This window comes from Sceloporus occidentalis, unplaced genomic scaffold, assembly GCF_023333645.1.
Source record: "Sceloporus occidentalis isolate IW3139 unplaced genomic scaffold, rSceOcc1.0.p SCAF_71, whole genome shotgun sequence".
NCBI lineage: Eukaryota > Metazoa > Chordata > Lepidosauria > Squamata > Phrynosomatidae > Sceloporus > Sceloporus occidentalis.
This window is the reverse complement of record NW_028317051.1, coordinates 934,604-953,290: the sequence shown is the minus strand read 5'-3', so window position 1 is coordinate 953,290 and position 18,687 is coordinate 934,604. Positions and strand designations below refer to the sequence as shown.

Here is an 18,687-nt window from a genome sequence, read left to right as displayed (position 1 = left end):
ATTGACAAAATAAAAATTACTTTTCAAAAAAAAAAGTGGTGTTATCACTGTAGAAAACAATTGAATGTACATGTTTTGTGTTTCAGCAATTTTTATTATCATCTGTTGAAAGCACAGGAATGTATAATAATACCAAGCAACCTTACATTTGTATTACAGACATGTCCATCCTTGTAATGATGCCATGTCTTCATGTAATTATACCAAATTGGTTCCAGCAGATATTGGTGTTCAGCATTCATAATCTGGAAATTAACCTTGCATGCTTTATTATGATAATGAGTATATAGGACAAGTTAGAATATTATACCTTATAATGGTTACCAGTGGCAGGTATTGAGTCAGGAAGTGTATGTGTAAACCTTTTCTGTTTAGGTGGTACTTTTCTGTTTTCGTCTATTAAATTTAATGCTTTTGAATACCTCTAATCCTGGTGCATAAATCAGCTAATTGTTAACCTGTTCTTGATTACAGTCAAAATACCAACAAGAAGAACTTATATAGACCCAGACACCTGTGAAGATCCAATGCAAGCGGTTCACTTATTTGCAAAGGAATTGGACAATTCAAGCATTAAGATTGAAAGAATACTTGGGACAGGTCGGTCCAACAGAGAACATGTGTGGAACATTTACCGTATAGATTTAGATGTCCCAAATGTTTAAATGCTAAATTCTTTTTTTTTTAAGATTTATTTTTTTATTTTGTTAATTTAGACAAGAATAACAGACAGAATTACAATAACATCATAAACAAATATCTTCTCCAGCAAATCCATACCAGATCTGTACAGAAGTTTAAACAGCAACTGAATGAATACTTGGAAAAACATAATATTCAGGGAAATAATCTTTAGCTATGGGGAAACAGTTTATTAATCCATTTTGGGGTCAAGAAGGAATTTTTTCCCTAGTTAGTGCAAAATTGGAAAGAGCCAAACTGGTTTTTTTTTGATCAACAGCAACAAATTAACAGATATAGGAAAGGCTGAACTTGATGGACGCATGACTTTGTTTTCAGCCTATGTAACTATGTAATTACAACGCAAATTAGGAAAAGCAAATGAAAGGGGAAAAAACAAAAAAGAAAACATGTTCCATTGCCAGGAGACCGAAGAATATTCCCATATTCCAATGAAGTATTGCAAGCTTCCAAACCCTTTCAAGGCCGCTCACTTTATACATACATAATTGCCATTTTGTTGCTAGAAGAGTTATCAATATACCTTACTCCTCTTTCCATTTGTAATTGATACGTCAGTTGTTTAACAAATTGGATATGGGAGAATGGTTGGCCTCTTTTCCAATTTCTTGCAATTAATTTTTAACTCCTGAAAAACAATGAATGGTCAAATAGAAGGCCATCCGATGTGTAAATGCACAGATAGTTCTTTAGTTCTTGGACAACTCCACCATATATGGAGGCTAGTACCATCTGCTGTATGGCAACCATATCTTAGAATGTAATGGCAATGAAGTACCATATGTTAATAACTTCAAAATGTGTCTCTAATAGAGACAAGTCATGAACCCATTTAATTGAAGCTTTTTAATCTTTTAGCCAGTTTACTCTGTCTATTTGTAATTTATTCTCTTTCTTCCATTTAAATATTACAGCTTCATTACTGATAAAACGGTTTCCCTTGATACAATCAGTACAGGCTGCCACTACTTTTTTGATTCTACCAGGAGCAAAAACTTTATTCAAATTGACCCTAAGATTGAGGTCTATACTAAACAGATGGTTAGCAGTACAGTTTATTATTCTCAAATAATTACGTTTTTGAGAACTATGGAGGTTGCATTTGATTTTAAGATTCTCAAAAGATTTCATTTCATTATCAGCAAGAAGTTAACACATAATAATCCCTTGTCTATCCAAGATTTTAAACAAATGTCTTTCATAATCAATGTCAGATATATCAGTTTTAGCGAATCTAAGAACATATTCTCCAAGCTTAATCTTTTTTTAATTTTGAACCAAATCAGTATCATATTATGGGACAATAAATTGTCTACATTCTGAAAACGTATTATTTTGTACATAAATTGGTTAAAATTCATTGGTGTACAGGAATTAGTTTCTTCCAAAAACCAAGGCTCTTGTTTGGAATCTGAGGAAAGTAACTTTAAATACTCTTTAATAAGTGGGCCGCTACCTTTATCTGTCTTGGTAGAGAGAGTTTTTAAATTGACTCTGGGTTCCTTACCCTTTCATGCAAAGTTATGAAAGCTGGCTTGGATCATATCCAACCAACTTTGGGGATGAATAAAGGAGTCATACTAAAAATATACAGCCATTTAGGAAGGATATAAGATTTCAAAGTTATCCTACCCCACAAGGACAATTCTTTCTGTTTCCAGTCTTTCAATAAGATATTAATCTATTTAGCTAGGTTTCCACTTGGGTTTTTGTCCTGCGTTATTTTCTTGATGAAACTGCCACTGCATTTTCCTGTGTTTTGGCGTTTTTTCTGGAGTTTTTTCTGGCGTTTTAGCCTTTCTGTGGAAATTGCTTTTTTGACCTTAGGCAATTTTTCCAGCCTTTACACGTTAGAATTGTCACCCAGCTAAAAGGGATTAGGATAAATGGCAAGTATCTGCCCCCTCCTGATGTCATTTCCTTGGTAGAGTTCTACTTAAACACTCCCCGGCGGACCCTTTTGTCTTTTTTCTGTGGTTTGTAAGGCATGCTTTATTCCGAATGTCTGCTCCTCTAGGAAGATTGGCCCCAAATGATGGTGCAAATTGTTTGCTGTTGCTTTTGGCACGCAGGATCCAGTTGGGTATGTTTGTTTGTAATGGCATGTTTGTTCCAAATGGTGTAAAATTCAATATGAACTTTGTTTTGTGTGAAACTGTTTGTTTCCAGCCTATTTCTCGTAGGACACACAGATACTGGGTCCATCCTCTGCATTGTAACTGTGGAAAAAAACACCAGAAAAAACGCCAAGGCAAAACCCACATGGCGTTTTCATGGCGTTTTTTCTCTCCCATAGACTTCTTTTGGAGAAAAACGCCAAGATTTCCCTGCAAAAAACGCCAGTATACTACCATAAAGTTTGACAAAGGCTGATGGTAGAACTAGTGCATTGAAAGGGTAAAAATACCAGCATTTGAAATACCTTGGGGTGTCTAGTTTTCAAAAATATGTGGTTTGAGGAGGTAAATTGCATTGGCCGGCTTCAGATACCCGAAAATGGGTATGTAACATGGAAACAATATTTTCGTTTTGCCTCAAAAGTTGGACAAAAAAACTGTAGTAAAAACTATTCCAAAATATTGGTAAGTGGGCCAATTCACCAGATTTACTCCCGCAGGCTTAGGGCATAACCCCTCCTGAAGTAGGGAAATCACGTCTGCAGATGCCTGATCTTTGATAGTTTACACAATTTGCTATTTTTTTCTCCATAGTTTATTTTCTCATTTACCTGCAGCTAGAATGCCAGTAAATGATGCTCCTGATCTCTCTGTAAGGCATCACAAGCTAACATCTGTTCTGAGAGGGCTTTGCAGAGCTCTGTCTAGAAATATGCTAAGTTACTAAATGATTTATTGATCTTCATCCGCTTTGCCGCTGAAAACTTTAAAGCAAATTAATTCCATTCTTACAACCCTGAAGCTTTAATCACTTGTGCACGCCTCAACTTCAAGCTCAGTTCTTCAGGGCTTATTTTTCGTTCTTTTTTTTTTCTTCAATGATAAGTTCATTGGGAGGTTATGGATTTTTATAATGACATATAGAGAGATATGAAGAATTTAACTTTTACAGTGCGAGTGCTCTCTTACAGCTTATGTACAGCTGTAAGAAGAAATACTTTAGTGGGATACAATCAATGACAGTGCCTGAGATCCTTCATATTAGCATGGCCAACCTATTCAAATATATTAATATATTGGAGATAGAGTTAACTTTAAGACATAATACAAATTTCGATGTTTCTATAAAAAGATCTTGTATGACATAGACAAGGACTATAACCAAAATGGTTCTTAGCTATGTATAATCATGTTTGTGATGATAATTTATCTTCAACAGTGTTCTCATAAAAGGGTGCTTTTTAAAACATTACTACGTTGGGCTGCACAGATCAGTTAGCCTTATAAAGTTCTGACTGTAGAGTTTAGTTAGATGTATAATAGCCAAATACACTATTCTAGTGCACATAGTTCTAGTAGTTTATAATCTATAACTCTAATTTTGCTATCACTGTTTGGCATAAAGGTCTCAGTATTACCACATCGGTTACATAATAGTAGCAGTTAAGGGTGACCCAAGTGGCTAATTATTGTCCAGGTTTCTGGTTTAACACTTCTTGGTTTCCCAAACGAGAGCAATACAATGTGTGACTTGTGTGACGGAAGCCTCCATCACTGGGGCCACTGGAGAGGCCTGACTGCCAGCCTCCTCCCTATTGACTATGGGCCCTGGGTTTGTAGAGACTTCTGTGGCTACCCCCAGCAGTATCATCTCATCACTGGCTGAGGGGATTATCTCCAGCAGACAGCCAGGATCTGCCACCAGGGAGTGACCACCATTCTTTGATGTTTAATGTTATATAAATCAGTCTCCCCCCTATTGTATTGTTAATCCCGTTACTGCCCCTGTTGTCTCTGAGAGGCAGATTAAGGGGGCGGTTTGTGTCCCAATATCTTGTTTTATGTTAATGTGTGTTTGCTGGATATATCCAGCTCTGTGTGTCCAAAATAAATCAGTCTTCGTTTGGTTTTACCCTACACTGAGTCTCGGCGAGTGACTGGGGAACCGGGGAAAGTGTGTTGTCCCAGGCTAAGGGAGCACAAGACAGCGGAGGTAGTCGGTCGGACTAGCCAGCTCCGTGACATTGGTGGCAGCGGTGGGATTTCTTCTTAGTCTGAGGGACACTTACTTTCTACCGGGATTGACCGACAGGACGGCAGACTTCGGTCGCCTTGACAAGGACATGGATGTGGTATCAGAATTCCAGGGGCTGCTGCGGGTCATCCTCTCCTGCTACACCACTGCTTTGCCTACAGAACAATACCAGAACCTGAGGCAAGTGGTTCGACGGTCAGTATGGCAGAGGGCTGTTATACGACGGGGTCAGTGTCTTCCAAGCTCCGAACAAAAGATTAGAGACCAGCGGGAACTACGGATGTCATTCCTGGGACAGCAACCCCAGGAGCAATGGGTATCCGAATTGGACAAGCTGGTGCAACAGGAGGTAGAGCTGGAAGATCACTATAGGGCTCTGCAGTGGTATACAGAGCAAGCATATTGGGGAACTGCGAAAGAATGTTCTCCAGAGGGCTATGACTTCGGTGGCCTGGGATTATTATGGGATAGTCTTCAGGAGGATCCGGACTTCGGCAGCACAGCGGAGTGGCGGATTGAGGACATCCGGGATTTCAGGGAGTGGGACCTCCCAGATGCACTAGAACTTAAAGGTGATTTAGACTTTTTAATTACACAGGAGTGGGAACTGGAGAAGGCGTATAAAAAACTGTTCGAACGCGTTCAACAGAATGCCCCGGTGTCCAGGGATTGTGTGGATTTTGTGGATGTGATTGAGTGGTCAGCTGAGGATGTTGACCCAGGCGGGGTGGATTGGACTGCGGTCTCCACCCCTGAGTCACAGGGATGCTGGGCAGCTAATCCAGATCCAATACTGGAGCTGTGCGACTTTACACCACAACCAGAGACTGGGGATTTATTTGATTTATTGTCTGAGGATGTTAACCCAAGAGGGGTGGATAACACTGCAGTCTCCACACCTGGGTCCTCAGAATGCTGGGCAGTCTGCCCAGATCTCTTAGTCCCAGCTGAAGAGCTGGCAACAGGGCAGAGCGCTGCTGGCTTCTGCCCCACACCTGCAATCACTACAGGGATCCAGGGAGATACGGCAGCCGGCCCTTCTCCCCAGCGGCAGCTCACATGTCCGGGAGCGGAGGAAGCGGCCCTCCCTCCCCAGCGGCAGGCCGACCCACAAGATGCCCTAACCCCAGCTGAAGTGCTGGCAACAGGGCAGAGCATCGCTGGCCTCTGCCCAGCACCTACCAAAGCTGCAGGAATTCAGGGAGATACAGCGGCCGACCTGCCCCCCCAGCAGAAGCAGGGAGGTGGAACAGCCGGTCCATCTCCCCAGCGGCAGAACCTAATTCCGGGACCGGATCAACCTGAACTCCCTCCTCAACGGCAGCAGGAGCACCAGGGAGGGGATGCAGGCGGCATCCCTCCCCAGCGGTACCCGGGAGATGGCTCAGCCGGCCCATCTTCCCAGCAGCAGCAGGAGCAACAATTTTGGGAGGGCATTGATGGGCCAAATAAACTGACTGACTACGGAGTCAACCCGTTTGGGGTCTCATCCTGTGTCAGTCCAATTCGGAGGGGGAAGAATTGTGACGGAAGCCTCCATCACTGGGGCCACTGGAGAGGCCTGACTGCCAGCCTCCTCCCTATTGACTATGGGCCCTGGGTTTGTAGAGACTTCTGTGGCTACCCCCAGCAGTATCATCTCATCACTGTCTGAGGGGATTATCTCCAGCAGACAGCCAGGATCTGCCACCAGGGAGTGACCACCATTCTTTGATGTTTAATGTTATATAAATCAGTCTCCCCCCTATTGTATTGTTAATCCCGTTACTGCCCCTGTTGTCTCTGAGAGGCAGATTAAGGGGGCGGTTTGTGTCCCAATATCTTGTTTTATGTTAATGTGTGTTTGCTGGATATATCCAGCTCTGTGTGTCCAAAATAAATCAGTCTTCGTTTGGTTTTACCCTACACTGAGTCTCGGCGAGTGACTGGGGAACCGGGGAAAGTGTGTTGTCCCAGGCTAAGGGAGCACAAGACAGCGGAGGTAGTCGGTCGGACTAGCCAGCTCCGTGACAACTTGTATTTCACATATTGTTCTGTCTCTACTCACAGTCTCAACAGCAGTGATTAACAAAATCTTCAAATCACTGAGCATACATACTATGGAGTAGGTACTGGAAATCTAGGCCATTAAAGGGAAAGATGTCACCGTTACATCATATTAGAGCATTTGGGATTATGGCTTTTACTTATACAATTACATGTATACATTCACAGTCCCAGTTGCACATTTAGTACTATGACTTCTTGACCTAGTTTCTTAGTTAGTGTATTGACTTATTAGAGTTAGAGCCATGGAGGTATTCTTTTTTCATCAATATTTTTAGGGTTCAGACTTATGTAACTAATTTGATCCAGTGTATCAACATATATACGAATTGTGACATAAGCCTCCATCACTGGGACCACTGGAGAGGCCTGACTGCCAGCCTCCTCCCTATTGACTATGGGCCCTGGGTTTGTAAAGGCTTCTGTGGCTACCCCCAGCAGTATCATGTCATCACTGGCTGAGGGGATTATCTCCAGCAGACAGACAGGATCTGCCACCAGGGAGTGACCGCCATTGTTTTAATTAAATATCAGACCCCTCCACCCTATGGTGCATTATTAAATTGTATAAATCAGTCCCCCCCCCCATTGTATTGTTAATCCCGTTACTGCCCCTGTTGTCTCTGGGATTCAGATTAAGGGGGCGGTTTGTGTCCCAATATCTTATTTTATGTAAATGTGTGTTTTGCTGGATATATCCAGCCCTGTGTGTCTAAAATAAATCAGTCTTCGTTTGGTTTTACCCTACACTGAGTCTCGCTAGTGACTGGGGAACCGGGGAAAGTGTGGTGTCCCAGGATAAGGGAGCACAAGTAAGCGGAGGTAGTCGGTCGAACTAGCCAGCTCCGTGACACGAATGTTCAGCAATATAACTTTCTGACAAAAGAAAACAGAACAAGTAAATGTTACCATATTATAAATAATTTGTGCATAATGTATGTTGCATTTTAATATGTCATGAAGTCAACATTTCCAAGTAGAATAGAACATTGTCCTTCCTTAGGTAACAGGCGTCAATCAAAGCCATAAAATGAATCTGTTATTTAATGTTAGAGTGGAAAATGTTAGCAAATTTTGTTAAAAGATACCATTGAAATTCACTTTTAATGTATAAGTACATATCTTTCTATCTATCCTGCTTGATGAAAGCATTATTGTTTTCATTCAGGTGAATATGGTGAAATATGCCGAGGTTGCTTAAAGCTTCCCAGCAAGCGAGAGCTTCCTGTTGCAATCCAGACACTCAGGGTAGGCTGCTCGGACAAGCAGAAGAGAGCATTTTTAGCAGAAGCAAGTATCATGGGTCAGTTTGACCATCCCAACATTATCCGCCTTGAAGGTGTCATCACAAGAGGTATGGTCCATTATTCTGGATACCATAGTAACATAATACCAAAATATTTATAATAGATTAGCTTCTCGTAACAAAACTGTTTCTAATGAATTCCATTTTTGTTGACAACAGTCAATAGAGATATTGAAATTTCTAATACAAAAAAATACATGTCTCAGACTACCAGAATGTTAATTAAGAGCTGTCAACCTACAAAGCAACTTTAAAATGTTTTTCTTTAAAATGTCCCTTGGTATCATAGACTTTCTAAAAGTCATTTTAATGCCTTAAATAGCTCATTCTTTTATCTCTGATAAATGTACTTTCCTTCTGTTTATTGTTGCATTGTCTGATATTTCTTAAGACATTAGGTTACCTCTCTGTTCTGTGTCATCTCCACATCTAACAAATAATAATGGAATCTTTGCTCCTAGGTAATACAATGATGACTGTAATGGAGTACATGGGAAATGGAGTACTGGATTCCTTCTTAAGGGTAAGTTTACCTACTAGCTGTGTACATATCAGAGATAAAGCTACAATGAGATGTAATAACTGGGATTCAGAAATAAAGTTGGCACACAATCTTTGCTTCTATCCCTCCCTCTAATCTTGTGTGGGATGGGGTTAGTAGGGGTTCCAGGGGATCCCTGTTTTTTATTTTCATATTTGCATTTATGTTTCTATCTAGTTTATGAATTTGAGTTGTTTTATTGACTTTGTCAATTGGACTTCTTTTTTACCAGTTTGCATGCAATTGCAGTTTGAGGAATAGACTTCTTTCTATATTCAAAATAACAGAAGCAGTAATCTCCTGAATATTCGACTAGAGCAATATGCAAAAGTTAACATTTTGTCGAAAATATGGTATTCATATGTAAGGGGTGATGTAGGCAAGTTACCGTGGAGTCTGGGATGCAGGACAAAGGAGTCAGTGCACAGGAATCAGAGAGAGCTACTTAGTAGCCAAGGTCAGGTTCCTGGAGGTTCACTGAGTCTGGGGTCAATAGCTGAGGTCGGTACTGGGTTTTAAACTTACCGCTCGGTGGACCCCCCACCTCTGTGCGTGACGTCATCTGAGCGTGTTCCCTGCCGTCTCCATTCGGGGGCACATAAACTGGATGCAGAGGGGGAAGCTGGAGGCGCGCCGCTGGATCCGGTACACGTGGATAGGGGATATTCAGGTGAGTTACTTCATTGGGGTCTGGTACACGGACTCTGACCTCATGACAGTTTGGTGTCAGCTCACAAACTGCACCGAAATCAGCAAATGATTGCTTTCAAGCTAATTATTTGCACCTTTTCTAACAGCAGCTACAGTGGATTGCTTCATAAGATGCTAAAATTATTTTATTGTGTGCATCTAGTGAGCTATAGTCCAAACGTCAATTGTCTTTCATTCTGAAGTTTCATTGGTAACCTGTAAAATTGGATTCTTATGAGGAAGATTAAACCTAATTCATTTTTTTTTCTAAACTAACTGTTTTTACCTTTGGTTGGCAACTTTTGTTTTGTGACAGCTTATTTAGTCTTATGCATGGATAATCATGTCCTTTCCATATAGTTCTTTCAGGTATTAGTCCTTTCTAATCTTGCATAATTAAGGACTAAGAACTGATGTCTTTACTTTCATCTGTTGCCACTTGCTTGGTGTACTGAAAACTGCTTCCAAACTTGGTATCTGTGTATAATTTCAAGTCATTATAGCATTGCTTTTGTGTTGACAAATTTAAAATTCCCTCTTTTTCATGAGTTTCACAAAGCATGAAAATTACACAGCACAATAGTGTAATGGTGTATCTGATAACATAAAAGGTGTAAAGAAAGGCAAATAAAATCAGACAGCTGATTATTCCAGAAGACAAAGGGTTCTTGCAAGACACAGTACCTTAGCATAAAAGTATAATTATGCATGATTGTGTAGGAACAACTTAAGTTAATACAAACTGTATGTACACAGAGTCTTCTTACAAAATGTTATTAGTTTTGTTTGGTGTCTATATTTGATTCTTAATGATATACAGAATGTAGTTCTTATATATTAACTTCAAGGACACATTTATGTGTCTTTCAACTCTAGTCACACTTTGTCCAAAGCTTTATATTCTGCAAGTAAAATATTCAAGGTCGCGATTGTTGCAGTCTGGCTATATGAAAGGTTCCACATGACTCCTCTGTCCATCACTCCCTGATGAAACCAGTAGATGTGGAGACCAACAACCCCATAAAGAATCTTCGATTTCCTTCTTTCTGCTTCAGATATACCAATATATCTGTTGGCTGGAATCAGAGATACTGGCTTGCTTTGTTTGCTTCTGTGTACACTCCAGCTGGTGAGTACCAAATGAGCAGAGGAAGGAGGAAACTTGCCATCAAAAAGACACATCTAGCCAGCTTATTCTTCCCTTGTTGTGAAACCTCAAACAATATGTTGGTTATAGCCTTTGTAAGGCTGTTCACGCAAATATTTAGTCAAAAAAACATGCTGACCTCAAGAAAGGCATATATGGAAAGAGAGCATAAGAAATGCATTGCTGAACTACTGAATACTGTGTTAGGAGAAATACATTAAATACACAACTGTCGGTTCTGAAAAAATGTGCACAGCTTAGTAAGCACTACCGTAAAATTGCCTTACTAAGCTTGCCTACCGAATAAAACAATGTGATTATGAAATCTCCGAAATCTCGGGTATTTGAAAACTGTCTGTTTGTTTTAATACTTGCTATATTTCCTGTAGAATGAATAATAATGTTTAATAAAAAAAACATTTTCATGACTACATAAATGACTAATTATAATGAAATTGAATTTCTTTTTGGGTATCTATTTTGCCCTTTGAGAGCTAGAATGGTACACAAAATATATGTTTCTACATTTACTATGACTGTAAAGATTGTCAGAGTGTCCCTATCATCATGACTTTTGCCCGCCAAGAGGATCTCAGGTCTAATCCATGCAGCACAAGTAGTGGCATGATCTAGATTGGTCCCAGCTAATATATAGCATTTAAATTTTCACTTAATAAATCTTGATTGTCTTCACACTTTCTTTTATTTCTATTTTAACAGAAGCATGAGGGTCAGTTCACAGTCCCCCAACTGATAGGAATGTTAAGTGGTATTGCATCAGGAATGAAGTATCTGACCGAGATGAGCTATATTCACAAATGCCTTGCTGCACACGGAGTCCTGGTTAACTCTAACTTGGTCTGCAAAATTTCTGGATTTCGACATATCCAGGAAGATAAACTTGACACAGTCTTTACCACCATGGTACGGAGTTCAAATGTAAGAACCAAACGGCAAACTCATGCATTATTGTGTATATAGTTACACTATAGAGCTTCTAGTATTTATTGTCATTACCATTTAGAATAAAGCTATTTCCTTATACCAAAAACCCATATGTTTAAAACAATTAAATGCTTGATACTGTATGTACTGCAAAATATTTTAAAGATAAGGAAAACCTTTACTTCTTAGTATAATAATACAGCATACCTATTCTTTGCTAATGTAAATAATACATCTTGCCAGATCGGTATACTGCAGGACCAGGATGCAGAAATGACTCCTTCAGAGGAAACTACATTTAGACTTTTCAATCCTGCAGTTGTTTTCTTCTCATAAACCTATACACACTTAATTCATATTATAGTGCAATTACATGGAGTGCACATGTGGACAGACTTTCTTTTTTAGCATCTGGGTTGAGGATTGAACTCTGCCAGTATCTATCCGTAAAACTGACACAGTAACCTGCAGAACAAACTACTAGCATGATATATATATATACATATATATATATACATAGACAATGAAATCAATTTATTATTGGTAATAGTAAAGTTGTTCTCAGGATTAACAATGCTAAGATTATTGTTAATTGGGAATGTGCACCACATATCCTCACTGCCAGGTAAATTCCCAGTTATGTAATGTTGTCCTATGTTTACCTTATATTTCAGAGTGGGAAGAGCACAGTGTTGTGGACAGCACCAGAGGCAATCCAGTACCATCGTTACAGCACTGCGAGCGATGTATGGAGCTTTGGAATCGTTATGTGGGAGGTGATGTCTTATGGAGAAAGACCTTACTGGGATATGTCCAACCAGGATGTGAGTAAATAATCATTAGGATTCTCATGCTCAGAGTAGCATGGGTCATTGACGTGGGGGTACACAAATTTTTTTGGCTATAACTTCTCCCCATAACATATATAACTCTTCTAACCACACCCATTTTCTATGGAAACCACTTCACCTCTTTGGGCCCCCTGATTTAACTAAGTAACATGTCACCCACGTCCTGCAGTAACAGCTTTGCCCCCAAACAGCTTGTCACTGCCATCTTTTCCTCAACTTACCAGTGCCATCTTTGTGCTTCAGACAACTTACCAGTGCCATCTTTGTCCCAAAACAACCTATCAGTGCCATCTTTGTTCCCGGACAGCTTCCCAGTGCCATATTGTGTGCCCACTCAGCTTGTCATCTTTACCCCAAGTAGCTTGTTAGTGCCTTCTCTGTGCCCAAACAGATTCTTAGTGCCATTTTAGTGACCAAACAGGTTTTCAGTGACATTTTAGCCCCCACAAAAAAACTGAATGTATCAGTGACATCTGGACTTTAAAGAAGGGGCACAGAGAAAGGTAGCTGCGTTTGTGCTTAAGGCATGAACAGAAAAGTTTGCACCTCCCACTCTATTTTTACAGAGGGTATTTTGAGGAAAGTAGATAAATACATTAGGCATGAGCGTAATGAGACATAAGGGACAACAATGGGACAGTAAATTAACCTTTGTCGCTGGAAGTTGTGTCCCCATTATGCATTGCAGATGTTATAGCATATCCCTTATCAGATAAGACACAGTGCAGCTCATAGTGAGTGTAAGAACATAGTGAGCCTGACATGTGGTACAGCATAAATCCCATTACTATATATTGAGACTGACATTGATGGATATACTGTATTACTCATATGTTTATATATTGAGCCAGGCAATGACAGCGGTACCGCATAGCTCCCATGATTATATAACAAGTCGGACACTGACAATGATACATACTAACTTCATTAAACACTAAGCCATACACTGAGGGTGGTACAGTATAACTCCCATCAATATATACTGAATGTGACAGTGATACACAGATGGTGGTACAACATCACTCCTATAATTATACATCAAACCAGATACAAGGGGAGGTAACGCATAACTCTCATCACTATATATTGAGTAAGACTTGACAGTGGTATAGCATAATTCCCATCACTATATACTGAGCCAGGCACTGATATTGGTGCATCATAACTCCAATCAATATGTATTGAGCCAGACATTGACGGTGGTATAGCATAACTCCTGTCATCATTATTTTCGTTTGCATTTGGTTGCTTTTTCACACTCACATTTACTCACACTCTCTCCCACTCTTACTCACGCTCTCTTACACTCTCACTCATGTTTTCTTACACTCTTACTCTCTTACTCTTACTCTCTGACATGCTCTTACTCTCTCAATGTCTACCTCCTCCACCTACCGCTTTCCACGTCAATGTGTCCTTTCCCACATCTCTGCTTCTTCTCTTGCCTTTTCTTCTTCTTTCTTCATCTGCTTCTCCCATTGAACAGACCCTCCACATAAGGGTGGAGCCTCCACCCACAACTCAGGTTCCCTCCACAAGGGATGGGTGTGGGAGGCCTGGAGAAGCGAACTAAAAAAAAGAAGACAGAAAAACAAGTAGAGGCAAAAGAAGAAGCAGAACTGTGGGAAATTAGACAGGAACCCAGAAGGAGTTGGCTGAGAAGGTTGGGAGACTCAGCCAGAACATACTTTACCCCCCATGCTATGCACCCGGCATGATGCACCCCTGCTGACCTGGGCGCCTGGGTTTGGTGCACCCCGTCCACCCACCTAGGCGCAGCTCTGCATGGTGTATTAGAGTTGCTGGGTTAACCTTCTAGGCTGTAGTGCTGTAAGGTACTTTGGAATGTTTTACCTGTACTTGGTAGACCATGATACTATTCACCACCATGACGGCCAGTGAGTTGAGAAAGCAGTAGACAGCTTGATTTTGTGTGCAATGCCTGACCCAACCCTTGTATTACAAACCTGTCTTCTCTCTGTTGTCTCAAAATTCACCTGAAATCTAATTAATTTTAAAGGGGTCCCAGAATTTCCAAACCAGATAAGTATTGTTGTTCATCCCTAGGTCATTAAAGCCATAGAAGATGGCTTTCGTCTCCCAGCACCAATGAACTGCCCACCTTCCTTGCACCAGTTAATGCTTGATTGCTGGCAGAAAGACCGGAATGAGAGACCGAAATTCACTCACATTCAAAACATACTGAACAAACAGCTGCAGAGTCCAGACAAAACCAAATCGACACCTTCTACAATGACTAGGTGGGTATTTCTATCAGTGTTCCTTGCCTGTTTGTCTGCCTTCTACATATGGGAGGGGACTTGCCACCTTATCAAAGGTCCTTTCAGCAACCTAAGGGAAGGTGTTTTGGGGGTTTATTCAATAGAGGTATGCAGGAAAGTTGTGATTTAAACTCTCTAACTTCACTATTTTTTTGAGGACAATGCTGGAAGGTTCTTCCAGCAAATATGGTTAAGCTAGCCCTGTATAATGCATAATTTATTGGGAGAAATCTCACTGATTTAACAATCTATTATACGGGGCCAGCCCCTCACTTCCGCTCACTGAGGTTTGCTCTTTATAATGTATAGTGAAGTCAAAGAGTTGAAATCACTTTCAAACTCTTCTACCAGTGGGCAGCTTTCCCTTACCAACTTTGGAAAGACCTGCTTGTTTTTCACTTGAAAACAAAGTACTTACATGAGCAAAAAATTCCAGTAGCTCCCAGACTTAGACTTCTTCCAGATGAAGTCTAACCTGTTAGTAACTCTTTTGTTAAATGCAGTAGTACAGCCTAGTATTCTGATTTCTGTGTTAACATTATTATACTGTTTGTATTACGCAAAGATCTGCGTTACTGCACAGCTACTGATTTAATGTCCACAATGTCTTCAGCTGCTCTCTTTCTTTTTTTATTTTTCTTTGGTAACTTACATCCAGCCTGTTTTTTTTATTATTTAACGTCAATGTCGGTACATCTGCAGAGGCCCAGAGGTCTCTACCATGCACAAATCCTATTCCCAGCAGGAGTATTATTAAGTTAAGTTGAAACTCCAAGATGTTCAGAACAAGCAAGAAATGAAGTGATTATTCCCAAAGCGTTGCTGATAGTACACTGATGAGTCAGTAGGAACACATGTCTGCCTTCAAAAACTTGTATTGATCCATCAACAAGGAAAGAGGAAAGATTATTAAATTTCTGCTTTTAAAGATGTTATGCAGAGTTATTGTATAGAGAAGCATTTTCAAGCACTGTTCCTCATGAATGATAATATTTAGGCACACTGTACTACCCTCTTTCAGAGGGACATTATATCTTTGTGACCCAAACCTTCCTCTCTTTCTTTTTTCCCCTATTTTCCATAGCTCAGAGAGTATATCATATCATTCTACAGCCATAAAAATCACAATAGAGGAACAGTAGAATGTGCTTGCAAGTAAACATTCTCTTTTTTCATACCTTACTCATTTATCTAAATAGTTACCAATATGTCACAAATTCACATAAAAAGTGTTGTTTAAAGCTGTCCACCCTGGCCAAACCTCTAATCACACCCTAAATGCATCCCCTTTCTTATTTTGGAAGGTGTGCCGAATTGTCCAATTAGCATATGCAGATCAATATATATATATATATATATATGCACTGAAGACTAGTTGGTTCCTCTGTGTCAGAGGTCCCCTAGTTTTATGTGCTCCTATTGTGAGGATTTAGGTTTTAATTCCATGATCTTTATAGGTTTTCTGTTTACCTGTAATCCAGTAAAGAACTATACCAAGCCACAAGTTCGATTGTGAGCCCATTTAAGCAGGGTTAATCATGTTATTCCAAATTGTTATGTGATGTACAACTTGTTATGGCCTGTTTACCTATTGTACAGCCACAGTGGTTTACTATATTTACAATACTTGGGAACAGGGCCGGACTGGGACTGAAAAGCAGCCCTGGAAACATTTGGAGAGCAGCCCCATATAGTTTATCTCGCGATTGAGCTCTTATACCCACACGCACCCCTTATACATACCCGAGTCACACTATTTGCCGTACAAATAACTATAAAACATTCTTTTTATCATATTATTTGTATTAAAATACCAGAAAGCAAAACTGTTAAAAGGCCCTAATAAATGAAATATATTACACATAATGGAATCAAAACATTTACTACTGCAAACATTTTTAGATTGAGACATTTTTTGTTTTTGTTTTTATTTCCTTTTATTTGCCAACCTGCCAACAGCCCCTTCTACCCCCTTTTTATTTTCTTTTGCACAGAGCCCCATGTCAAGGAGCTTTCAATTACTTAGTTAATAGAACCTGATTAAGTTAGTAGAATCTGATGTCTTTTTGTATTGCAGGGTACATCCAGAAAATAAACACAGATCAATTCTGGTGGAGTGCCAGACATCTGCCCCAGGCTTGCCACTCTGCCCTCTTTTAACTCCCTATATGCCCCTCTGCCTCCAGAAATGCCTTATACCCCCTATATGCCACTCTGCCATATAGGGGGTTAAAAGGCATTTATAGAGGCAGAGTGGCATATAGGGGGTTAAAAGGCATTTATAGAGGCAGAGTGGCATATAGGGGGTTAAAAGGCATACCATGGGGCACTCCAGAAAAGCCTTATGCCCTCCTATATGCCACTCTGCTCCATGATATGCATTTTAACCTCCTATATGCCACTTTGCCTCCAGAAATGCCTTGTAGCCCCTATATGCCACTCTGACTCCAGAAATGCCTTATACCCCTATATGCCACTCTGGCATTTAGGGGGTTAAAAGGCATATCATGGAACAGAGTGGCATATAGGGGTATAAGGCATTTCTGGAAGGAGAGTGGCATATAAGGCATATCAGGGAGGCAGAGTGGCATATGGGGGGCATAAGGCTTTTATATAAAAAAATATTATACAGTTTGTTAAAAAAAATAAATTTGTTAATTTAGCTTCAACTTCTTCCACTTTGGGGCTTTTTCATCCTGGCCTCCGTCCTCTGGTAGCTGCAGGCCGCCGTTTTCTATGTTGACAGGATGTCAGTGACACGACATCCGGTGCTCCAGCAGTCTGAGTGTGAGGGGGCGGAGCTTTCACCCCTCACGCTCCTCCCATCACTATGCGGCCATCAGATTAATGGAAATTTAATCGAAACGGCCGATGCGTGCTGACACCGCCGGCCGGAGCTACTTTAATTCTTATATGCCGGATCGGCTTGCCATATAAAGTAGAATAAAAAAAGTATTAAAGTAGCTCCGGCCGGCGGTGTCAGCACGCATCGGCTGTTTCGATTAAATTTCCATTAATCTGATGGCCGCATAGTGATGGGAGCAACATGAGGGGTGAAAGGTCCGTGCGAGGGGGCGGGGCTTTCACCCCTCACGCTGCTCCCATCAGTAGGCGGCCATCGCACACGGCCGCTGAGTGCTGATGCCGCCGGCCGGCGCTGCTTTAATACTTTAATAAAAAAAGAATTCAAGTAGCGCCGGCCGTTTAGATTAGATTTCGGGCAGCCGCCGGCCTACGAATCTGCCGGCCCACCGGGAAATTTCCCGGTATCCAAGTGGGCCAGTCCGGCCCTGCTTGGGAATATGATTTATTATATCTATATTACAGGGCTCAAAATAGTTTACAATCGTTTTATAAACCATGCATGCTACTGGCTAGGTGGGTTACTTGCAAGCATTCTCACTATTATCATCATTAAGATTCTATAAAAAATCTATTTGTTATTGGCAGTGATAAAGCACTTCACTCTACCATACTTCTCACCTGTAAGAGAGCAGAGGTCACCAGTAGTTGACCTCAGTCATGTCAGTATGTCTAGGTATGACAGTGACAGGGGCATATAAGCATGGATCCCAATGGGTACAGTTGTAGTGGATATCACTACAGTTCCTTGTAGCTCTTCACCTTCTGTAACTCCTAGTGGTCTTGTATGTAAAATCAAGGGGACACAGCTCCTTTTCTGTTCCTTCTCCTTCTAGACCACCAGGGAACTTTACATTGAATGGTGTGGTTGTCTGCAGCCAAGGTCCCTAAATGTGCTTGGTTATCCTGCTGGTCTATAAGAAACTGACAAAATCATATTTCTTTCTTTAAAATATCTTGTATTTTGGAGCACTTAACTTCAAGGCAAACTGATTTCTTTTTTTCATCTTTTGACACATTAGTTCATAGCTCCCTCTGTAATAAATCTCTTTCAGGCATTTATTTTGTTAGGGACAACACCTTTTAACAGTAAAACAGATAATTTTCCATGTCATTTCCCAGTCACAAAGTGTTGTTCACTTTGATTGCCAATGATTTTTACA

The 18,687-nt window shown here is 40.5% G+C and overlaps 1 protein-coding gene across 1 annotated transcript in view; it reads left to right on the top strand.

Annotated features, from left to right (window-relative positions):
• LOC149286253 (ephrin type-A receptor 7-like) overlaps positions 1–18,687 on the top strand; it is a 237,041-nt gene that overhangs the window by 205,792 nt on the left and 12,562 nt on the right. Inside the window, exons 10-15 of the mRNA XM_089494294.1 lie at positions 475–600; positions 8,069–8,254; positions 8,668–8,729; positions 11,305–11,547; positions 12,204–12,353; positions 14,448–14,641. Coding sequence (XP_089350420.1) covers positions 475–600; positions 8,069–8,254; positions 8,668–8,729; positions 11,305–11,547; positions 12,204–12,353; positions 14,448–14,641 — 961 coding nt within the window. The remainder of the gene's footprint in view (positions 1–474; positions 601–8,068; positions 8,255–8,667; positions 8,730–11,304; positions 11,548–12,203; positions 12,354–14,447; positions 14,642–18,687) is intronic.